Source organism: Varroa destructor, unplaced genomic scaffold (assembly GCF_002443255.2).
Source record: "Varroa destructor unplaced genomic scaffold, Vdes_3.0 BEIS01000004.1, whole genome shotgun sequence".
Classification (NCBI taxonomy): Eukaryota; Metazoa; Arthropoda; class Arachnida; order Mesostigmata; family Varroidae; genus Varroa; species Varroa destructor.
Genome location: NW_019211457.1, coordinates 25,333,432 through 25,358,484, shown reverse-complemented (window position 1 = coordinate 25,358,484; position 25,053 = coordinate 25,333,432). Strand labels below are relative to the sequence as shown.

The window sequence follows — 25,053 nt, the reverse complement described above, 5'->3', positions numbered from 1 at the left end:
ATGAGCAACTTAAGCAAAGGGAAGGTTGAAAATAGGATTGGCATATAGCCGATTCTCTAATGAAGTCAGTATTAATATGCATCGATTTACATAGTGGTGCTTGGATAGCAGGCCAGCAGGTCCTTTCTCGTAGGCGAGTTAACTGCTTAGCTTTGCCCATATAGTTGCGCAGGGGATGGACGTCCCGTGTTCAGAAGGTCTATGGCCCGTGCTGTCCATTCGTCGTGCCTAGAATTCAAAAGCTTTCCTCCTTTTTGCCAGTTCAGTTGTTTAACGGGGATTGTTGCCTAGGTCCCAGACAATATCAATAAAAGTCTTTTCTTTTCTTAACATTCTCAAAGCCAAGAAATATTGCGGTACCCGGCCACGCATGGGCTGAGCTGTACACAGAAGGACACGCCTTTCTATGAGCGGCCTTAATATAGCAAAAGCCTTCTTTCTAAAGCGTGTGGCATTAAACCTTCGAGTTAGTCACAAGCCCTGAATTTTGTAAACATGTGTCAACAACATAAATAACACTTTGTGACTGGAGGTCTAGCGTGTGGCTTATATGGATGTTGCGGCGGTAACAACTCTTGTTACATTCTTGTTTACTGCCATGTTTTAAAAGGTGATCGCATCACAATATATTATTTAAATGTACAATATGTGTTCATATAATAGCTCTAGAAAACTATGGCGTCCTTGTCAAGATTCAGAGATTGTGAAAGACGTCAACCCAACCGAAGCACTTCTTTTATTTCTCAAGCGTACAAGCAACTACACACAATCTCTTGTCTATACTAAACAACTATTTTTTTTTTTAATTTCCTCTCTATTCTTTTCCTGCCTTCAGGCTTATATCGAAACGTTTATAATACATCGTATCAATCTGCCAGACATCTCTAGAATGTTCGCGACGCCTGACTAGCGACTAAATGTCGTGCCACCCCACAACCTTTGGCGTTCTACAAGGCCCCAGCTACGACGACCAGATCGTCATCTCTAAGTATCTATACCTTTCTTTCGTTGACGACAGTAGTAACCGTATTTTTACCATCCCTTTCCCACTGGCTGTCGCTCTCTAGGTCCTAATCCTGGTACTCTCCCAATTCCAGCCAGCCGGGGTGTAGTTTTCGGTTTTCGAGGAGGAAAGCAGGGGCTTGCCCTCTCCACGCCTCCCTCAGGCTCCCCTGAACAAAACAACTATCCTTCCCTACTTTCAACCTTCATTAGACTTGAGATCCAAGTAGCTAACGGAAAAGTTCCGATCCGCAGCTGAGAAACAGTACCATTACGCCCATGTAAGCAGCAGTCACCAGATCAAACAGACAGGCGGCGTACTAACCGAAAAGGTTCACGTCGAAGATTGCCATACAGCAGCGAGGATTTATAGTGTATAGTGACTAGTAATAGTGAATCGGATGATCGAGCGGAGGCGAAAGGGACCCGAGGATACTGTAGCACATGTGAAGTGCTCAAGAACGCTGACAGAACGTCGGCACATGTAAGACTGTCAACATGACGCAGCAGCTCAATGTGTAATTGAAGCTAGAGGGAGTAGGTAGCAACGGTACTGGGGCGTTAGCTGGCCTCTGCAGGGCTCACCGAGTAACGTAAGAAAGTTGTTAACTTGATGTCCCCTATTCGATGTGGCTGAAGCGTGCATGAGGCGTTTGTAATAATCAGGTCAGCTGGAAACAGCATGCGAACCGTTCCAGTGTACAAATGTAACAGGTGTCGCCAGGCCTTTGCACGCGTCGTATGGCGTCTATTTTTTTTTTGATGCTTTTTACCTCAGACATGTTGTATTGTGGCGCACGGCAAGAAACACACTTTAGTTAACGATGAGAGACTTGGCCTGATATCGGCTGGTAGATTTCTCAAGAGTTGTTTACTTCGTAGGCTATATAGGGTCGAGCTCAGCGGTCGAGGGGCGATTGTTGCACTATTAGCTAGCATGTGCTTCTTTGTATCAACATGAGACGCCGAACCCCCCTTCCACTGCCAGTGTAGGGGGTATGATTGTTTCGAAAAATGTAAGAGGATATAAATGAACAAAATCACTGAACGGAAGCTATCTAAACAAGGAGATTCGCTCAGAGGGAATATATAAATGAGGAGACTTCCTAAACCTCTCTGGCTCGCAAAGAAATACACGTGTACAGACGCATTTTCGAGTTTCAATAGCATGTTGGGACGCAGCCGACTTACAAATGCGCACAGAAATCTATATCTCATCTGGCATCGAGTTGGTTGACACCGGTTGAAACATTGGTGACGGTCGCCGCTACTGATACAGGCGGCTTCCTTAGAAAAGCCGTTTCGGACACTCGAACCGCTTCGAAATTAACTAATCCTGATACCTAATTCTATCGTCTTCGCTTATTCTTCACTATTCGAAGTGTCTGTGATGAATTAAACGTTTTGCACGTGAATTAAAAGAAAAAACAAGCAACATTTTCCACAGGAAAGAAGGCAGCTTTACACGCATATCTTCAGCGCCACCTTACTAAATTTACAGGCTTTTTCAGCAAACAGGAAATGTTAAAAAAAATCAGGAGTTAATACGTCATGTATACACTAATACTATGATATATACAACTATTTTTGATGACCTGTACACAATTTCGGTTGTTATTAGCTGCTACAGATGCGGCCTCCTGTTGCGTATGCTATTGTCATAGAACGCCGATGAACGAACTATAATAAACGAGCAAGTCCGTTCACCATAAACGTCATGGCTGGCAGATTCTCTGTTTTTGCCAGGAAAAACGGGGTTTTTGTGGGGATGTACATCCCAGACCAGCATCAACAACAAAAGCAGCCAAATCACTAAGCAAGAGGTCCGTCAATCTGACTTGGGTTATAAAGGCTATACTGCACACAGGTCAGTTGGGTTGCCCTGTGTGTCAGTGCAGCGGCCGGCAAAGGCTACTAACCGGTCAGGGTTTTTCGGAAAACAGACATTCCTGAGCCTTGCACTACCCTCACAAGGACAGACAGTTGAAGCATCAGCAGCGATAGAAATAGGCTAAGGCCAGGACGTACACACTAGCTTGAACTAATGCAAAGTGATTCGCCTAAAACCAATCGCTTTTCCCTAGCCTGCTCCAGTTGTGACGTTTCGTCTACACGTATACGTGTACGTCACCTCACATAGGATCGTGCCTCAGTCATGTTTTTCTCTATTATTACGTTTATTGTCTTTATAACGCTAGCCATTATTTATAGCCATAGCTAGAAAGCGTGGTCATAATGATACAGAACGACCACGTACCTGGGTACGTGCTATGTATAGGGTCTGCTGAAAGTTTGCCCTATGTTATAGGCTTCGACGGTCTCATGACCTAATAGAATGCTAACTAAGAAAGCTGCAAATATCACCAGCGCTAGACTGTAACGGAAATGATTCGTGCGTGACGATTCTTCCCGGAACACCAAGTAAAGCATTGGTTTCCTGCTTATACAATTGGCGAGTCGCAAAAAGGGGATGTGAAAAGAGAGTGTATGACGCAACGAGCAAATCAGGCCGGCTAGGCCCCGGAGTTGAGGTGCATTTTAATTAAGGAATAAACACAGACGGCACAAAGAGCCAAAACAAGAAAAACAGGTCAAATGTTTTACGAACGAATAAAAAGATTACGGAAGATTACAATGTAATACTCAACAAAAACGCACGATTTACCAAAGAAAAGAACATGAATAAGCACTTTTGATTTGTTTACAAAACTGTAGTTTAGGCAACGCCTAACTGTTAGCAAAAGGAAAACTTAAGAAGTTGTCTCCAATGGCTTCGGAGTGTTTGGACCGGTATTAGAAATTGTTCTCGTAATTAAGGTTAAATGTGTTAGGTTTTTGCCTGATACCCAGGTGGTTGTTAAACATTGCTTCAGATGGCTACTTTCCAGCATGAAACAAAGTACCTCTACGCCCGGTTTCAAATATAGACCATCACAACAGAATGACGCTATCTTGGAGATAATTTTCAAAGTGAGGTTGTCGCGCCGGGTAGATTATGTATTCTATAACGGTTAACATCTCTTTGAATTTTTCATGTCTTTACTAGACCTTTGTATTTTTGGAATTTTTAATCTACTGCTCCTCCTGTCAACTCAAAATAAACATCAACCGTTTTCGTTATATATGGTAAGGTCAGTGGTTCATTTACGGTTACGATAAAAAAAATTATTCACAGATCCAGAAATTGCATTTTCGAAAATCAGTTATTGACGGCTTATGTCTTGAACTGGAGTTATAAGCCAAAGCTGTCCATAGGTCTTACATTGAATTTCATTCAGATATCTCTTTTCGTATAGTCTGTCTATTAACAAACGGCACCAATATTGTTTTAGTTTATCGCAAGCACCTGTTTATCTCCAGTTGGGCACTTATCTGTCAGTGTACAAAGATGCTTTTATGGTTCTTTTAGAGGAGGAGCTGCGCTATTACTCGAACCCCATCGTCGACTTACCTAAAATACGGAAATTTCCTTGATGGAAGATAAACTTGGATAAAAAAAGGTGGTGCAACTTATTTCGCAAAGACTCACCAAATAGCATGGGTAAACTATTTAAATCAAAATAATTTATCTTAAATTGTTAATAAAATCCCTTTAAATATTCACACAAAGTAGCTTAAGTCAATAGGTATACTTAAGTAGGTAAATATATACACCTCGTTGATATATGTAATGACAGGGAGTCTTCGTAAAAAAGATTCCTCGCGTGATAAGGTTTCGGAGTTTGGCTCATTTGTCAGCCATATGTTATATACATTAATTCGAAGGAAATATCACACATTTTTTTAAATTGAAGCACCTATTTTTTAGCGTATGTGAACACGAGGAAATGTATTCTGTGTACGGTACGGAGCTGCTATATCCGACACAGTACTGGCCAATATAACAAAAAACATACAAATAAGTTACTTATTTCCTATACGTAAATACCAACCATATATGAGTCAATTCGATCGGTTTATCTTACTCTTAAAAAATGAAAGTATAGGTGACAATTAGTATCAATCAAAAAATACGAAATGCAAACTGGGTGGGTTTTCCTACGGAACGTTTGAAGGTCGACCCCTCAGAGACCGTTGGTATTTCTACCACATGTCTGCTTTTCTTCAGTGATCTTAAACCCTTCGTTGGGATTTATTGGAAACGCATTTGTCGTTTTACTTATTATTATCTCGCAGAAACCCTCGTGGTTCACCGACAATTCTGTCGTGTTTTAGGACCTAACACTTGCAAGTTCTATACCGATATTTAGGCTAATAAGCGATTTCTTGCTGTTCACAATCGAAGGACACGCTATGGAACATGAGAATAGTCTACCCGCTACCACGTCACGTTATTCAGATGCATACAAATACACTGTTGCTCACAGGCCTTTTCCAGCTTTAGATTTCCTAAAAAAGCAAAACTTCATGGGAAACATTGAGATCTGAAACAGAGTAAAGATGCACCTCTTTCTACCTTAGTAAACGAAACAGGGCAATTGTTTCGATACAGGTTCAAAGATACGTTTTGTGACCGACTCGAAAAGCTTGCAGACATACCAGCGCATCGCTAGACCATATCGAGTATACAACTGGCTAAACGATCGTCGCGAAATAGCTATCAAATGATACGGATTGTCTACTCAACTTGGAAATGCCAAGTTTCAATTTTTTTTAGGAGCAAAAACGAGTTTCCTAAACGAATTACTGTGTTGCGAGGCATCACAAATAGGTGCACCCGTTTAGTCCTTCAGAAATAAATCAGCTCCTTTAAGTAGGCCTTATATTGAGCTTAATGATAATATCTCTTTGACTCAGAGGTGTGGCACATTTTCGTTCACGGACTGTAGAACTAGCCAATCGAAAATGTAGTGTTAATGCGCAATAATTTTTACATTTCAACTTCCAGCGTCTGAACTTGTATTACTTTTTTCATCTACAATGAACGTAATAAGCGATAACGATTCTTAATTGGAAATAACTCCCCTGCAGGAACGCATGTTTCATTTACAAGCAAGCCAAAACATATATTCTAGGCAGCAAGCACAAATAGCAGGATATAATGATACGAAAGATGTTGTCAGGCAAAGTTGGCGTAATTGCGTTTCTTGTCTTGGCCTCGAGAGCAGGATAACGTGTGGTTCGTAGGTTTTTTCCAATGCCGACTAACGTTGTAAGGCTACCATCATACTAAAATCTTGCCTAAGGTTTTGACATACTCAAAACTGCAACTGTGATGGCCGCTGCCTTAGCTTAGAGGAGGCTTTACGTTGAAGAATGATAGGATTTTCTTCAAATGTTAGATTCTTCAAGTATGTGAAACACACAAAAGCGGAATGTATCATAACTTTGAAGCTCATTGTTACCTCTAAGCCTCAATAACAGTATCGCATTTTAAGAAGCTTAGTATACGTCGTATGTATAGTACGCCGTATAGACAATGTATGGAAATGTTGCTAGTTGTCGAGTTTTATGTTTTTTTTTGTCGAGTTTAGATTTACTCTAAAAGAGAAGGTGAGTTAGCTAAAAGTTGCTATCATTATAGATACATAGTCTATTTAACGAAAGATCTTTTGATTTCATTCGAACATATATATAAACAATAGATAGATATGCAGATGTAATATAGCTTTATAAAAGTTTGAAGTTATGCAAATGTATGATGAAGCTTGACTGTATCATCTTCCACGTAATTGGTTCGACGAAGCTATAAAAATCATTTCAACAAAAAAAAACAGCCGAAAAATGCGAACGAATTCCGATAAAGTAAAAGTTATGCTGCTTCTAACGATTGTGCGGGCCACCGTGTTGGATAATACCATGTATATGCTCTATAGTAATTCAATGCGGTTTGAGGGAATAAGACTGGTTGGCTGTATTGGGAAATCGCGGAATTAACAAGATGCTATTCGAATGTTCAGTGTAGTTTAGGTCTCAAGCCGTTATTTTCTGTTCACTGCAAGGGTATTACAGGTAATCAAGGTTCCTGCAGGCCCCAAGCTCGAAGTGCGTTGAATCTCGTCATGTTAGTAAGTTTCGGCTTTGTAATTATATAGCGGATCGCATCCGCCGCTCGTTATTAGACCGGCCAGCGCTAGTTGGCAGACCATCGTTGGCTCTGAGACTTCTAGTGCACAAGACGCCGCTACACTATCCTGGTCAGGCATTCTGGTTGCCCCTGTAGCCTGCAGATTCTTTCTGGAAAACGGGAGTCAATAGGGGAAAGATAACAAATTAGATTCCAACGTTTAGCTGGCGTCAGGCTGCAGATCTTTTTCCCTTCGCCAAGGCTCGTTCTCTCAAAAAGATCATTATCAGAATGAAGCCGGTGATCATGCCATCTGGCAAATCTATACTCAGACTTACCATTGTTGTACCCGTGTAGCAATTCGAACGCATTAGAGACCGCAGAATGTTAGGGCACCGTATAGGCCCATGGCTTTAAAAGAGATTGTTTAATTAAACAGCTTGTATTTGCTAGCCAGAGTTATATAGTACTATTATAGTGTGTAATGCGCCATCGCGGAACAAGGTATGTCCATTGGTGCTGGGGGCTGTCACCAATCGCCGCAAAGATTATAGATCACCACTATACTATACCATGGCTTCGGTAGTTTGACTAGCAGTTGGGGTGTGGCAGTTGACTGGTTGCTATTCCTCTAATCCCGCTATTTTCCTTTCCCTAAGTACCAAGATGAATACGGAACATTTTCATTCGTATTTCTACCACCGATGGTGTTACGGTGGGGTACAAGTTCCCCCTGATTGTGCATCTATGAGTATATAGATAATGTAAGAGCAACTTCAGTTGTTAAGCGACTATTGTTTCTTTCTATAAAGGGCTAAGCCACAGCTTGGATGGATTCTAACGTCATGGCTATATCGGTTCCAGAAAAATACCCCGTCAACGCATCATGCTGATGATTGGCGGAAGCGTATGTAATCCAAGAAATAGAAACAAATGTAGATTAATCGCGCAAGCGGGAGCGACATTTGCTGAAGAAGAAAATTACTTAGACAAGAAGAAGATAGTAATGAGAGGCGGATACGCATAGCGCAGGAACCACCACGCTAATGAGCGACACAGCATCAAAAAGAAAGTCCTTAGCATTGCTACGTTGATTTCCGTGTACAGTACACACTACTGCGTATGTATTTGATCCCCATGCAGGTTTGGCATAGGGTACTGCTATAATCACTTTGTGGTCTCTTTTTGCATCATTGACTCCTTAAATACGTCTGCGGTTATCCTATCATGAACCTGGCTAATTAAGTCAAATCCTCTCATCGAAAATTTGATACCATTAATGCAATAAGACCGATCAAGCATGGGTAGTTCACGTTGGACATTCCATTAAGACAGGAGTGACGAGCAACAAATGAAACAGTCATTAGAGACCTTGTCGGATACACATACATTGCAGAGTTCTGCCGAAAGAGCACAGCACTCTATGGAAATACAAAACTGAAGGTAGGAAAAAAACACTACAGCGCTTGTAATTGTAAAAGTTGTAGGAAGTAAGTGGTCACGGATCAGATTTTCCGTACACCACGTGAACGAAATAGGAACGTGCAGGCAAAAAAGAATAGAGGAGGTACCATCCCAGCGACAAGCTGACGCCAGACGAACTGGATAGTGCTGAGAAATGGAGAAGACAACTTTTAGCGGTATCTAAGGTCCCTAATAATCTAGCCATTGTCAGAGCTTGGCTTGTTCTACTATGAAATAGCCCTATGTCGTTGTTGTCGCTTGTTTTTTGTCTGCCAAAGGCCTTTATCTTCCATTGATACGACTCCAGAAGATGCGCAGACGGAAAAGATATTGATTGCGCTATTGTGCTACGACGAATGTTGGTGGCCGCTTGCTCCTGACTACTTGGCAATCGGCGCGCAAAGTCTAACAGATGCTTGCGTCCTTTACCTTTTATCACCAGTCCCGTCTGACTGCTGAGACGTCCATCGACCGTAGCCTTCATCCGTTTCCTCGTTTGTCCCCCTCTGGCCTATCACTGTTTTTTTTTTTAAAGATAAGTTTTAATATTTACTACAAATATGACAGCGGTTGCTTCCTGCCGCTGAGTGCTAAGTATTTCAGTAAGGTCGGCAAAACCTTGCATTCCTACCGTGGACTTGCGGCTTGTCCTTCAGTCACTTGACTACTCAGACCGCCGAAAATATGAGTACGCTAACGAATCTAAGAACGTCGCCCTCTTTGCCTTTCTATATCGGTCTGCGGCTATCTCTAGCCATACTCTTTTACTACAGTTTGTTCGGTACAGGTTTTCTGTCGCGGTAAGAACAGAAACTGTTGACTTCACTGAGCAGGTCTACTGCTTGAGACTGTCATTTTCTGCTCCCAAGCTATTGGGTGCCGGCTAGCTTCCGCTGAGCTTTTCGCGTTTGCGGACATTTTACCGGTAACTCTGACATCTGCTTGTCTCAAACCCTCGACAGAGCTGTGGACTGTCGAGACTATGGCGACAAGTGCAATGATTTTTGCCAATGTCCTTTTCCGTACCACGCTCCGGCGATAATTCCGTTATTTTTGTGTATCAGTTTGATATGGTAGTTTTACTATGCACAGCAGAATAAGGAAGAGTGGAATGCAGTTACCGTCGTCTTTTGCCTTTCTGACCCATGTGATTGCTGTGGGCACTTGCGGCACTTTTTGCCTGCCCTGGCTTATCACTATGATCGCTGTTGATGCGACCACAAGGGAACTGAAGAAAATCAGCCAACGGATCGGAAAAGCATGGACGACGTCAGCCGTTCGCAGAAAACTGATAAATACATTGATCGGACGCTGAAAAAAACTAATAAAGATGTAATTACTTCTTTATCACGTGCTCGGTCATTATTTTTGATTTCGTACCGTAGCGCGTTCGGTGATCTCGGGATATTGGAAATAGTTTTATTTTTTTACTTTAAAGGTCGAAAGGGATAAATACATGTCGAGTAAATAGCGAGGTGAGAGCCCGAAAAAAACCAAACCCTGTTTATTCTGATATGCAAAAGCATCTGAGTTCAACAAGCCTAACTCAAATTATTATTATATATTAATCGAGTCTCTTTATTAACGCGTCTATTATTCTGACAATACAATTAAACTAACTATAGGTCTTGACAGGTCCGATAGGGTCTATGAACTAAGCACACTCCATTTTGATTTCGATAGAAATATGCATAGGACTAGTCGCACTACAAACCAACGTCGCAACCTTCAAAACCTTGTCCTTGCCCCTTTATAGAAACCTCCGTAACTATATATTATCGAATTCGTATAAAGCTATTTCGGGGGGTAACAGGACCCGTATGCTACCAAAAGTTCGAAATCGTGCTGAACTATCACGCATGTAAACGGAACTAATGGAACTAGTGGGTAACGTGTCTTCATAATGGCCTAATACGGATTCTAGTTATATATGCGTGCGGCCTGCGATTACATTATATTCGAACGTTTATTGTGATATTACGTTTGCAGCGACCATTGTTTAAACCAGACGGCGATCTAATAGGATTGTACATAGCATATGCGTATCTGGTATTCTGAAATGGTAGTTCTTAGTAAAAATTTAGATCATGATTCCGCATCTACTACTCTGTTTGCATCTAAATTAAAAGTTCCATTTGGAAAAGTTGAGAACACGTTCCCACCCTCAAGAGCTCATGCCCTAGTGGATTCAAATACTACTGGATGATCGATTTTCTGCATAGCTGTCTTATAGCGCTCGTTTTGCTGACTGCGTAAATGTTTCCTTTATTCTAACTTATATTTTACTAATAATCGAACTTGGCGCAAATTTTGTACACTTCTGCTATGCATTTGATCTTGGATTGAATCATAATTGATTTGCTCGTTCATAACAAACACTGACTATTGAACAACGCGGTTAATCTAAAGGAAAGGCTCCTATATATATATATATATGTATAAATCTGGACTTTCTCCCATGATTCAAAGACTGCATCCAAACAAAGACAAAATGTTTACGGCTATTTAGAACGCCATCCCTTGCTATTGCGTTGACTCAGTATAATTATTACTCACCGGGATAAGTTCAGGGCCTCGACCACTCACTAGGTACTTCCGGAATACTTTTTCTTTAATTCGCAAAGGACTGAATAATACTAATTGCCCATCAAGCGATATTAATATATGTTGATTCGTCTAAGTATAACAAAAAATCAAGTAGAATTAAACTTTAGACTAATAGCAGTCGAGAAATCTTGAAAATGCAGGAGTTAGAGGCGGCCAATTGCGGTGCGAAAAAGGCGTAAACAATCTTATAACTTATAGTGTCCTCTTCAAGACGATCCTAAATTTCTACACAAAATATCCATGTACCTCAGAAATGTTTTCTGATAATTTCTTGATCCTTCTGAATCTATACATTAGGGCATTTCATTAAGGGCCTCCCGGTTTATCTCCTGTAAACTTTTCCCGGGTTCTTCAAAACTCGTTTGAAAACTGCGGGTAATAGCCTCGAGAGTGTATTATTAGGTTTATTATTGGCGATGCTTCCTTGCAAGAATTACTTACCGTTTATTTGTTAGTAATGCACTGACTCTGTGGCAAAGTTGTTTTCTATGATTTGTTATAAATATCAAGTATCGTTTACGTAGTGGTAGATAGTATAGTGATGAGTAGAGTCCTCGCTCTTCTTGTTCCTCTCTTTCTGAAACAAGGAATCATCACTGGATAAACTGGAACCTCGTGATTAGCCGTTCAGAAAATCCAAAGTAGGAACACGTCGGGAAACTAGCAAAGAAGTTGGCTAGTTCAAGTTCCGACGGTACAACCGGGACCTTTATGGTCGTAAGGATCAAGAAAAAAACCGAAACGAAATACCGTTACCTAGTATCTTTGCGAGAAATGGGCCCCTGTTAACGAATCTTCACAGCATCATCATTCATTTATATCAACATTCGAGTAAAAGTTAATCAAAACTGACCGAGACAGCCAAAAGAGACTTTAAGGCTTTAGTTTAGGGTTAAATGATCTGATTCTAAAAGCCCCTGTATTTTTGAAATTCAGCAGACCATATACCCACAGTCCTTAAAGGTTGTAAGGCCCACTGCCCGAAAATATAAAACCCAGACGAGACAGTGTGCTTCATAGTGCTAATGGGCTCGTTCTGCCGCGTAAATTTTATATATGAATCGACAAAACGGGTCAACGAATGAACACTTTTCGCAGGCTTTGACCATAATGATATCCTTCAATTTTCTCGTCCACCTTGAGTAGATATTCTTGAGTAGAACCAATTTTTTTTTGGTTTAGATCACCGTGATAATTTTATTATCACCTATTGGAAATCGTTATTTCAGCAGGGAAATATATGAATTGTAATATAGACAAGTGCACAAGATTACCGTTAATTAATGGGAACAAATGTTTGCTATTAGGCCCGTAGAATTAAATTGAATGCAGTCAGCCGTTAAGTATTTTCTGCGCCTCTTTTGAAAGCAACCTACTTACGTTAATGTTGTCATTATACCAATGTTCATACGATAAATATCTGCTCTTTCTAAAGGTTTGCTGCTTTGAACGTATTCTGTAAACTATAGTACAACTATGGCTTATGCCGTTTTACCTAATCCAAGTATGACGTAGGTTCTTACACATCGTTTCATCTTCTACTGAGAATATCCTTTTGATTTGCTACGCTGTGATGCTGTGTAGAATTTACGGCATGAAAAAATAGTGCTGGTTATGTTAGAACGTACCCACACACTCTCAAAATTTAACTGCGTTTAATTGACACTAGATCGTCTACGATAGCGTACCTAGGGGGACACCAGTCGTAGTAATTCGAACGACGATTAGGACGTACCCCGTTCACAAATGAGACTACAAATACTCACCAAACGATTTGGCGTTTTTGACTGACCAGTAAGGGACTAATTCGCTAATTGATCAAAATGAAGTGGCGTTTTTTAAACGTTGAATTTTCTTTTTACTTCTTACTTGTTTTTTTTTTACGCCTCTATAGAGTATTCTAAAACGTTTATTCTCATTAGAATTTCTGCGTGTGGCAGAATGAATCTTATCTCGAACTCGGCTTCCAAAGGTAAACGTTTCAGGTGGCAAGAAGTGCAGTTTCGAGAGCTATCCCGTCTTGCGTTTACTCTTGGCGTCACTGTCCCCCATCATCTCATCGGGCTTAAGTGACGAAAAGCGGCCTAGTCTTTATGTTGACGTGAAGCTGAGGAAGAAAAATCAGCTTCAAGAAATCTATTCGAGTTCAGAATTGGCTCTGATTTTTATCCAGAAAACACCGTAACGCTTGGTAGGGCTGAAATGGTCTTAAACACTTCTAAATAGTAACATGGTCTACAAGGATCTGTATAGGGTCTAATTATATCGAGTAAACAAAGCTATCCTATAGCAAAAGCTCCATAGACAAGACGAACCATATTTCCAGACGTCATTCCAGAGAGAGAGATAACGTATTACAACGCTTGGTAATCATTGGCAAGTGAAACTACTAAAAGTGCATTTGGTGATGAAAATTAATCGGAATTTTCTACTACAAAGCCTGAAAATTTCTGGCGAGATGGAATACGTTACTGGTCCAGAAGATGCAAAAAAGTCGCAGAGCGGACGCCAGATATATAGCTACTGAATTTACAGCTTGAATTTAATTGCTACGCTATGTTTCTGTTAAATGACACAATCGCTATTGCGTTTTTAACTCACAAACTAATATAGGCTTACTAGATTGATAGGTTAAAAGCGTGAAATGATAGTGATAACGTGGCTTGCGCAATTGTTGCGCAGTAATTGTTACGATACTAGGAGTATATTGCGCGACGTAGTAAACTTAAACGCTAAATCCTTTGACTGTAGTTTAGCCCCTGTAAAATTCAACCCTGTTTTTCGAAACGACCTGTTTAGTAAATAGCTTTCTCAATGAAACTGGTCAACTGCATGTTTCGTCAGCCAGATTAGGGTATCTCCGACTTGGAAAGAGTTCATAGCAAGAGAAGCCTAGTTCAGTAAGGCCTTGCTAAAATAGATCCTCTGGATTCTTTTAAACTCAGGAATACACACTTAGAAGTAAAAAGAGTAGTGTAAAAGCAAAGAGGGTATTTTAGAGGTGACGTAGTTCTACTGCACCTACTAGAGCACAGTGGCCTGTAGAAATGGTAGTAATCAGTGAACAAGTGAATTCATAGAACTTGGCGAGATGCAGCTGTTTTATACTATAACGAGTACTGATTGGCGTACGCAATTTGACAGATTCTTCTTTTAGGCTGCAGACTTCGTTAGTTCCGATCCGGTCTAATCAACACCACTCCGACACCTTCCTAGTAAACTCTGTAAAGGTCGCCAAAAATACTAGCATTTTTCTCTCGTCTTTCGTCTACAAACTTCCCACCAAAGGCCCGGCTGGTATGTCTTTATAGCTTGCTTGCCATTCTCTTTCCCTTTATTTGCCACTGCAACCTTCAATGTACGGGTGTTTGCGTTTCAAGTCCGTTCAATAATTCCCTTTTAAACCCGTTCCTTATCTTACAGACAATATTTTATTCTGCCCGTCTACTTCTAGTTCTACCTAACCAGGGCTAGACCATTCAACCGTCTACCACTGTTTGTCGTCCGTCACTTACTAAAAGAGATAAAGTGTTCATTGGCAAATTATTGATCACGCTGCCCGCACCATTCCCATGAGAGTAAACTGCAAACAGGCGACTAATAAGACGTCGGTACCGACACTACCATTGCGCAGCTACTTTGACGGTTTCTAGTCTCACTTCGTATGTTTCTAGCGTCTTCGTCGAACGTAACCTCTGGTTCCAACCAGCAGTACCGTTATCACGAGAAACGGAAGCATTAACGGCAATCCAAAGGATCGAACGTATAAAAGCCCTGCCTATACATCTCGATAGAGTGCCTGTGTCAGCACCTCCGATATTAACGATCCTTAAGTCCCCTAACCACTATCACTTACCAGGATCTGCCGTAAAGCTGGAACGCTCTGGTGTTTTTTGTAGCAGCATTTTATTCTGCTAGTTACTGGGCAGCAACTTTCGGCTGGAAGCAAACTAGCGTGCTAGACAAGGACTAAGGCCTCGGATAATAGAGCAAAACAAGGCCTTACCTAAGAGCCGGCCAGACAGCAAAGTCGGCCGAGTATTTGCTCCGATAAATGTGGGAAACAGAAGATAAGGAAAAAAAAGCGTAAAACATGCCTCAGCATTTCCGAGCAGTAATGTATCCGTATGTAGTTAGTCCCTGCAGACAATCTCGTGTTAGTAATCTGTATTTGGCGAGTACGTAGGCTGCGCGGCTATGGGCAGCTTTGTTTAGCGATAGCAAAGTATCAAGTAAGTAACGAGAAAGGACACAGATGCTGCAAATAGGGCTGAAGATAAGACAGGCTGGAAAACTACCGAAATAAATGCTGTCATTATTCGTAAGAGGCCTCGCTAACCCTCTCCCATTACTTGTTTTGTTCGAGCGTTTATTAATGCTTGCAGCCTCATCAACAGCCAAGTTTATGTTTTCGCTCTTAGTTTCGTGATTTGTGTGGTCGCCATTGTCATGGACGACCCGCCTCAGCCGATGTATTTCCTTATTCTGACTATTGTGGCGCTGCCGCTGCTACAACTGCCTGCGTTGTTGCTCAGTTAGAAAAAAGACAAACAGACCAATAAATCTATGACGGTTCCTCCGCAGAGTAACCTCGCACTTCCAGAGTACTTACGTATATGATCGATGCGCATGCGCGTATACTTATGCTATGAGACATGGACCCATGGTTACTCTTTGCCTTAACAGCGATCGCAGCAGCGGTAATAGTTGAAAAAGCATTGCAACACATGGGTAAGGCATATATCGTATCAGGAGGCTGCTGTCAGCCTTCCGCAAGCCGACTGGTAACAGTGCAATGCACCAAAACGTAGTAGCTCTGTACTGCTAGCCATAGGGGTTATAATAGTCAGTGGGTGTAACCGTTTTGCGTTCATACATAAAGTGAGAAAGATAAAGTGGGCGAAACTGGCACATCAATCCCTTAAATCTACATACACACTCGCCTTCAGTACGAATGGCAGTTCCTGCATCTATCAGACGTCTTCTGCATTAAAAAAAAATACTCACTCACTTGCCTTTAGCCCTTCTGTATGTTTCTCTTTTATTGGTCGGCTTTAGTAGAAGTAGTGGCAAGTGGCTTCGCGAATGCAAGCATCGTTTTGTAATGGAGGAACTCATGTAAACGGCAATAGCTAAAGAGACATGCGTGCAAACGCCGTCCACAACTACAACAGCTGATATTGCCAACCCGCCGGTCCATAGCCATCGTAGCGATCGACCGTTCAGAGTACGTGTGTACGTGTCCTTCAGGAGAGGCATTGGTTGGCATAGTCCTCGCGGTCCTGGTGCGGCTTCAAACTGCTGGCGCCGAACCGATTACCGTGTTGACTACTAAAGCGGAAGGAAGAACAGCCGTTGACTACGATTGTTTCCGGAACAGCCGCTGTCTCCATTACCGTCAATGGGCCGCCGCTACTACTGCGGCATTCGCTGTAGCGCGTCGCGAACCATTCAAAAAATTCACAGGAAAAAAGGACTGGCTAGCTGAAAGCTTTACTGGGTAAAGTTGCTGTCTTGGTGCAGCCTTGGCACGATACTGCTTCTATTGACGATGCTGCTACGAATAGTGGCTGGAGCACGCGGGCGAGAGTCCAGTTGACGAGAGCGACAGGAGTATTTTGAAAGAAGGGGAATGGCGCGACGAGCGACTATAAGACGCTGCCAGCAGGCATCGGAAGACAGGAACAAACTGGATTTGGTGGACACGTAAGCAAACGAAGTTAGAAACACGGCAGGAATTCTTTTCTGGTCGTTGGGCAACGTTGAGTATTACCGATGTTCGAGTGGTTGGACAAACGCATAGAAAGGTCTTGGGTATAGAGGCAAGAAAAAATCGTTTTCGTTGACACCCCGGCTTCCTGTTATCGTGATGGGAAGGGAGGGACTGGAAAGGAAGGAGCCCAGGAAGAACCAGAGGTCAACACGCGAAGGGCCTCATGTCGACATGGCTATTGATATACTTATGTACGTAGAATATCAAGTAAGACACTTTTGGAGAAGGCTGTTATAGTGGCTGCTACACATTCATATACACCACCGTCATTACAACTGCTTCCTGATAGAAGAAGTTGCGTCAGTTAGTCACGTAAACACACTGGCGACTACCAAACGCTGCCATCGAGAGCGTTAAATTGATTATGGTGCTGCTACTGATGCTCTCGAAGCCACATTGACATGTGTTTTGCGAACGTTAATCAATGATTGCAGTGATCTTTCACTCTATTGGTTCGCTGTGGCAACGAATAAAATATATAAACACGGATACTGGGGGGTGTAAAGTGTGGAGAATAAACGAATTAGCATTATGGAATGTGGGAATGAAGAATTAAAGGAAATGAAAAATATTGTAGGAAATTTTGAGAAACTCCACAGTGGCGAAGTGGCGCGCGTAATCGAGAACTTCGTCGGGGACGAGGGAAATATTATTGGCAATAATGAAGGCACTAGAGAAAGTCGGCGGGTGGCTACTCCAATGGCAGCTATAATGGGAACCTCAGTGCGAAAACTATGTGGGCCAACTGCCTTCACTCATTCATTGTGGGGTAACTGGGCCTTGCTTGAAGGGAACCAATGTAATGGAACCAAGGCTATGATAAAATAGTTGTCAAAGTAGTACTTTTTTTCTTATAATAGGATTATTTCTAGCTAGGTAGTCTAGCATTTTCCTCTCGAAAGTACATACAGTGACATAGCCAGGTGTAAAAGTACAGACGCCAACATACACATGCCTAATGAACGTCCCTCTCACGAATTAGCTTAATCGGGTTTCTTGCTATCACTACCTTGTTAACCTATTTTTGCAATAACAGGTTTTTCTATATTTCCGCCGCCACCTTACAAATCTGAAGCTCAAGCTCACCAAGGCTGCTCACCCAGGCTGGTTTAGCCTAAATGACGTCGGCCGGCCGACAGCCTGAGGGCAACTGAAAGAGCGCAACTGGTGGTCTATTAGCGCTGCCTCTATTTGTTCCATCAGATGGGTTAAATGATATTAGTCTTAGTCGTAGGCCCAAGGTCTGTTCCGCTGAGGCTCAGTTGGCCGGGTGCGGAATCGGTTGTTTCCTAGTTGGTCCCGGCTCCTCTTCGAAAATACAGGCCTTCAAACAGCTTTTCCGGCCAGAAGACCGGACCTATGGTCTAGCACGGTGAGCCCAACTGCATTTCGGATTAGCGGCCTTCTGCCTTTGACGTATTCCTCCCACCTGCTCCATTTTCTTTCTTTTGTTTATGGCTCTCATCAGCTGCATATGGCGATGTGTAAAGCTAGGTGAATAAACGGACGGCAACGACTGCTACAGCTGCTTCAGCTTCTTTTCGCAAGACACTGATAGATAAGGTACGTACATCGAACTGGATGTATGCAACGCGCCAAACCAGTTCTATTGAAGCGGCTTTAATTGTTTACTTCCGTTTTTCGAAACAGAATGGTTTACCTTCCGACACAAACGTTTTCAATATGTCATCTCCCGTAGGGTGTTGGATCTTTGAGCTGCGATTTCTCAGTCTTCTTTCTGCAAGCGGAATATGTACACGCTAAATCTAGCTTCGGAAACTGTACGAAATCGACAGAAAAAGAAAGTCGACTAGGCTGATTGTAGAAGAGAAGGTCGCTAATTTATTATGAGATTGTTTTCCTTTCTTTGAAGAACGAGTGTCAAAGTCATATATGCCGCTAACAGTTTTCTGGTTCCCTATGTAAATATTAACAAAGATATTAATTTAAAGACGAAACAAACCAAACTCAGCTTACTGAGCAAGAAAAGGGGGAAACTGTGATAGCTACTATTAAGGGTCACTGGTCCGCGTGATAGCTTAGTAGCTAACGTATTTGCCTGCTAGTCTTAGGGCTATATTGTAATAATAGTCAGACGTCGTTTCGTCCTGGGGGCCAGCGGTCTGATAAAATACCTAACGGCGATAGCACACCTAAAACTCGAAACATAGAATAGGAGTTACTGCAGTTCAGTGGGTTGTACACATACTATGCTCGGTATGAACTGGGATAAGATTGATATTGCTGTCTCGGTCTGCATAGAAACGAAAGGAGATATCATAATTAAATGTTTTACATCTGCCGACTGAAATTTTCCTCATGGACGTATTTATTCAATGGGACCGCCCATCGTTCAGTTGTATTGTTACGGGCCCTCGACAAAGCTAAAACTGCTCATAGACTGGTTGCCACGTCAAATGCCAACTTTAAATTTTAAAACACATTTTTAATAGTAGTCGTAAGCGAAATAACAACAGTACGTTGACTTTTGCCAACGTTCTTTTGAAACTTGCCTCATACAGAATATCCAGCGGACCTAAATCTTGTGTTGCCAGTAAGCCGAGGAAAAAATAAAAGGGCAAATTGTATACAAAAAAGAAGAAACGTATAAAGACTAAACTTATCTTTACAGCCTGAATTGCTCATTTTGATCAGGTTTGGACCGTTTTACCCTTATTCCTATCATAGATCTTATGTTTTGAAGCATGAAAGCATAATGCTCTAAAGCAATCTCATATTTTATAAATGTTTTTACCTTAGTAATAGTTTTTTCGGTTCGAAGATACTCAACAACAGCTGTTTTTCCTCATATTTGGAAAATAAACGCCTGGCCTCCGCTACCATAGGAGGTGTTGTTTCTAAAAGAGAATGATTTCTTCTGATATCAGGAATAGCAATAAAAAGTCGATTTATTTCGAGGACTCCACCATACGCATGAGGTCATCATGTAAACGTAAGTACTGAATGAAATAGCAATACCATAGAACATAAGTGATTTTTCACTGTAACTCTTTTCATCGCCTGTTTTTTTCAGGGGCAGAATGGTGCACACGAGGGCGCAAATGCAGATGCTACGACCGCGTCCAGTACAAGTCGTGAGACCGATGCAGCGCGAAAGAGGCGCGGAGCGAAAAATTAATGATTTCTCACATGATCATGAAGAAGACGAGTCCATCCGTGGTGACCAGAACGAATTCGATGAAAGCCAGCATTTAACGCAAGAGGAAAAGTCTAGTCAGAACACCAAAAAAAATAATGATTATCAGACTGCCATCAATTTTCAGACCCGTATAGTGTGGTTCCCCAATGTATTGGTATTTATTGTTCTTCACTCAATGTGCTTCTACGGAATGTATTTAGCCTGCGTAGAGGCTACATGGAAATCATGGTTATTTGCTATCGCCTGGGGTATATCTGCCGGCCTTGGGGTGACAGCCGGTGCTCACAGGTTGTGGTCGCACAGGTCTTACAAGGCACGAACGCCCTTGCGAATATTATTAATGATCTTCAACTGTATGGCGTGTCAGAACGACATCTACGAATGGTGTCGAGATCATCGGGTTCATCACAAGTACTCAGAGACGAACGCCGATCCGCACAATGTTAATCGGGGCTTCTTTTTTGCTCATGTTGGTTGGCTCATGTGTAAGAAACACCCAGACGTGATTCGGAAAGGGGCCAGTGTCAGTTGCGCCGATCTTCTCGATGATCCAGTCGTACGGTTCCAGCGGAAGTATTATATACCACTGACGGCTTTCTGGTGCTTCGGTGTATCAACCGCCCTTCCGCTAGTTTTAGGCGAAAGCCTGCGAGTGGCCTATTTTTCTTGCACAATGGCGCGCTATGTCATCTCGCTTAACTTTACCTGGCTGGTAAATAGCGCCGCACACCTTTGGGGTACCAAGCCCTACAACAAATGGATATCTCCTGTAGAGAACACGTTTGTCACAGTGGCAGCGATCGGCGAAGGTTTTCACAACTTTCACCATACATTCCCGTACGACTATCGGACTAGCGAGTTTGGTATGAAGCTCAATCTCACGACGGCCTTCATTAACCTCATGGCACGGTGTGGCCAGGCATACGACCTGAAAACGGTTCCTGCGGACGTCATCGAGAAGCGGTCACTTCGTACCGGTGACGGGAGCCGGGAATAGGTGAAATATATAATTGAAAAACAGGGTATTATTACATTACTCTAGTGATTAATTTTACCTTATATAATGTACCGGGGCCGCATGGAAACACAGAAAGTCGCAGTATCAGAGTACCCGCGTACAAGTGACGAGGTATGCGACGAAGACGAGGTACAAGCGAATATGTAGATATGGAATATTAACTTCTGTACCGAAGCTACATAGTTTAAGGAGAAGAATCCTGTAGCTCAATTTATTCAATGACAGAAAAAAAAAATGGCGGCGCCAACGGTGCATATCCACCCTAAATCAAAGTGCGCAAAAGGGTAAATATTAATAACCAAAAATAATCTAATGTTGAATCGAACGACGTGTCGTTTGCCCCATAGCTTGCCACAACTTTATAGATTTTTGTTGTAGCTATTACTCTATTGAAATGATGCGTGACATTTCGGTCCTGCTGAACTAACCTCCTGCAGCATGCCTTTAACAGTTCGTTATCGGATATTTTGCATTATTGTCGGTGGTTTGGTAGAGAACAACAAAAGCAGCATTTATATAGATCATTGCTGGACACGGCTGCCTGAACGAAGACAGCTTACAGCTCTGAATATTACGTTTTACGGCGATTCGATGGTGTTTGTCGACTTGAGAGGTCAGATTAACCATACAAATGGATTATCGCAATGTATCACTATGTAGTGCAACTTTGACGATCTTGGGAAGTTTGTTTATAAACGGCATTATTCATTAGTCGACATTAACATTGAAGTTTTGATGTACAATTAGAGAGCGTCTCCCCTAAGCGCAAAGTGATCCACGACAAAGGTGACGGACGATACCGATGGCAATGATGACACCAGCGTTGAATACAATAGAACTTAAGTGCAGTTGTGCTGACCCGTCTCCCTATTACGATGAACAGATCGTTTCCCTAAAAGTAATAGATCGGCTTAATTAACAACAGTTATTATTATTTGTACGCGGTACAAAGCCCACATAATATCCGCATGATACGCTACAGGCAGCTCGCTACATTGCTTTACAAGCTGGCTTCAGACGAGAGTAGCTTCAAGAGAAGCCTTGTGTCAGCGAAAAAGCCTGCAGACGTAAAATAGGACGTATCAGCAGCTGCTACTACTGCTGCTATGGCTTGTGCGAACGAGCCAAGGTGAGATCAGCTACACCAGGATCATGACGTCGCCACTATCGCTACAAAAAATATATTACAGTCAACTACCCTAAACTACCCTATCATATAAAAATATATCTCGGTTGCTCTCCCAACAGCTGGTTGGGTTAATGATGAAGAAAAACAACGCTTGAATGTTTGAAAAAACTAACTAACAGAGACTCGAATGAATATAGATAGCGCAAGATCGTGGATGTCACATACAAGGCTCGAAAGGCCAGTTTATGCAACGAAAACGTTTACGACGCGACCAAAATAAAAAGACCTGCAATAACATTATGGTTGCAGAAGTTCCGTAAGAAGTAAAGAGGTGACTGATATTTTACCCGAATATAGTGTAACCCTAAGAAAGTTGTAATCCAATATGGATTCAGATCGCGGGACATATTCAAAACACCAACTGGGAGCTAGCGATCATACAACGAGAACTCAACGCAGTCGTTCAAACGGGGACAGCACAGAGAACAATTGCCACAGCCGAAACCACCGCGAATTGTAAATGATCCCTCATATCAAAGCACCCAAGTTACATAAGCTGAAAAAGTTCTCAAGTTACTATTACCAAGCAAAGGGCATATACAAAAGGGCCAAATGTCAATGTAGGATGTTTACGCCAACCTGGACGGTAGTAAACTTTAAGTAAAACCTGTCATACTACATCGTTAACCGCGTACACCGTAAAGAACGCTATCAAGTGATTTTAATTGAAGTTAACAAACATCACAGAGAAGAAGGTGCGGTGTTTTCAAATCACATATATAGATATCACCTATGCAGGCGAACTGCGATAAAAAAATTGTTTGTCAAGCCCCTCAAACACGTGTAACTATGTCTACCTAGTTAGTGTTTATTTTAAATCAAGCAAATTCCTAAGCTTTCTTAACTCCTTTCGTTAAAAATCCTCGAAGATACGAGTACATGCGTGGAATTATGTTAAAACGCTTGCATAATATACATAGCAGAATATTGAATAGTGATGAATCTGCCAAAGAAAATGCAAGGAATAATGATAAGAATGATAGAAATGCTGAAAAAGTCGAACGAAGGCTTTCTATCCTGAGCAGTATTAAGGACTTACGTAAGCAGGTGCGGTGCACATATATAATCATATAAACACATAAGTATATTTGAAAAATAGTCAACAAATATATATATATATATATATATGGAGTATGACGATATAATATATATATATATATATATATATATATTACAAAGAAGCTAAATAAATAGATCTAGATCAAGCAAGTATGTCCTTAGTCGTGGTAGTTATTGTTGAAAATAAAACTTTTAACAACAGAAGTACATTAAATACTCTTCTTCGCGTCATGCATAGTACATTGTATTGTAGGTATGAGGAGCGTGATCCTGACGATTCAAAATATATGGAGTACTCGTACTTGTCGGATTGTATGCCTGTGACGGAAATGAAGAGGAACTTCTAATGAAGGCGGATCGGCTACAATATCAGTATGGACCTTGTTTCACGTGGACACTTTATTTTTCCTACCGACTTACCAGTAATCTGATTAAAAAAGGCTATTAAATTATAGGAAAGTAAATGCATCTTAATTATGATACGAATACAAACGGGTCGAATAGGTCCTTGATAGGGCATTAGAATCGAGCTATTTAAATCTACTACACAATTAATTTGCTCTTATAATGGAAAAACTGAGCATAATATTGTATAGCTAAATTGTGTTTGTAAAGATCCCATTACACGATACTACGTTATGATACGAGATTATATGATTTGGACCACTGATATATTGCTTGTGATATGATTTGGGTTAAAGTGAGATTAGTGGCAGTTTCGCGGATAACAGCCCCTGCGAACTTCGCCTTCTCCCATAAACTCCGCTGTTATCTCACTAGATAAGGGTGTGGACCGATAAGAGTCTCTACGCTGAACACATAGTTTAAAATAGCATCCGTTATGCGTTCTAGTTAGCCCCTAAGTTCAAGCAAGGCTAATCATTCTTGCGTATCTTGTGGGATATGAGATCATCGCTAGATAGTTGTTCGTTGCGACAACTAGAAACCATGTAGATCCTTGTGCAGTGTTGGCTTTAGACACTGTTTTCTGACGCGTGTCATGATCCAAAATGTGGCTGCCTTCACTCTTGAACCTAGATTACTGACGCGTCCTTAAGAACCACATCATCATCAGAGTCTCCAACTAATCTTACCTCACTTTGGGAAAACGCATCATCAAGCGTTAAGTATGAAATCTAGCCGACAATTTTACGGAGTTGGCTGAAGCTGTAGTACAGTGTAAATTGGCGGATTTTGTCTTCTGGGCTATCCTTATTTTGCTTATATCGCTAAAGGCCTCAATAAATACTCTGTTGTTATTTGTCTCTAGCCACACCTATTCAACTCAACTCTGCTCCACGTGCCGGTGTAACAGAAGAATATCAAAATAAACCCTAATAGGCACCTTCAGTGTTTGGCGCAATTAACGTTCACTTCGGTTGGCGCATTTGCATGTTTCAATGAGAACGTTACGCGGTTCCTTAACTTAACGTGGGGTATTGCGGGTAACCCGTAGTGAAAATTCAGTGTACAATGAAAAATATATTACTTAAATCTCCCTTAAAGACCTCATTAAAATCCTATAATAAACATGAAATATGATGACCGGAATCTTGACCTGTTTCTTCAAAATGTTTCATTTAATCTGGTGATCTGGCATCATATACTTAGAGTACCTGAAATTTGATTGAAACAAAATTGAATTGAATCCGTTAGCAGTTGTCTTACATATTATGAATAATAGAAACACGATAAACAGCTGATTTCGTCTAATGCTGGGGCCGAAGAAACATATACCCCTTTTTCTTTGTCATAACCCGGGCTACTGGGGCCT

The 25,053-nt window shown here is 41.6% G+C and overlaps 2 protein-coding genes across 5 annotated transcripts; one reads left to right on the top strand and one right to left on the bottom strand.

Annotated features, from left to right (window-relative positions):
• Window positions 1-1,200: 1,200 nt before the first annotated feature.
• Window positions 1,201-22,262, top strand: LOC111249178 (acyl-CoA desaturase 1-like). Of its 3 annotated transcripts, XM_086987340.1 has the most exons (3): window positions 1,201-1,486; window positions 18,322-18,416; window positions 19,888-22,262. In XM_086987340.1, exon 3 carries the CDS (start codon window positions 19,895-19,897, stop codon window positions 21,008-21,010), a length of 1,116 nt encoding a protein of 371 aa, XP_086843466.1. In that variant the 5' UTR covers window positions 1,201-1,486; window positions 18,322-18,416; window positions 19,888-19,894; the 3' UTR covers window positions 21,011-22,262. The 3 variants fall into 3 exon arrangements, with proteins under 3 accessions (XP_086843466.1, XP_022658450.1, XP_086843465.1); XM_022802715.2 differs by lacking the exon at window positions 18,322-18,416; XM_086987339.1 differs by lacking the exon at window positions 18,322-18,416 and having other exon boundaries at window positions 1,201-1,595.
• LOC147756002 (uncharacterized) lies at window positions 6,450-16,875 on the bottom strand. 2 transcript variants are annotated; one of them, XM_086987343.1, is made up of 3 exons: window positions 16,092-16,873; window positions 7,348-7,420; window positions 6,474-7,179 (listed from the first exon to the last, which is right to left on the bottom strand). In XM_086987343.1, exons 1-3 carry the CDS (start codon window positions 16,337-16,339, stop codon window positions 7,141-7,143), a joined length of 360 nt encoding a protein of 119 aa, XP_086843469.1. In that variant the 5' UTR covers window positions 16,340-16,873; the 3' UTR covers window positions 6,474-7,140. The 2 variants fall into 2 exon arrangements, 1 of the variants encoding a protein (XP_086843469.1); XR_015326605.1 differs by lacking the exon at window positions 7,348-7,420 and having other exon boundaries at window positions 6,450-7,179; window positions 16,088-16,875.
• Window positions 22,263-25,053: the final 2,791 nt, after the last annotated feature.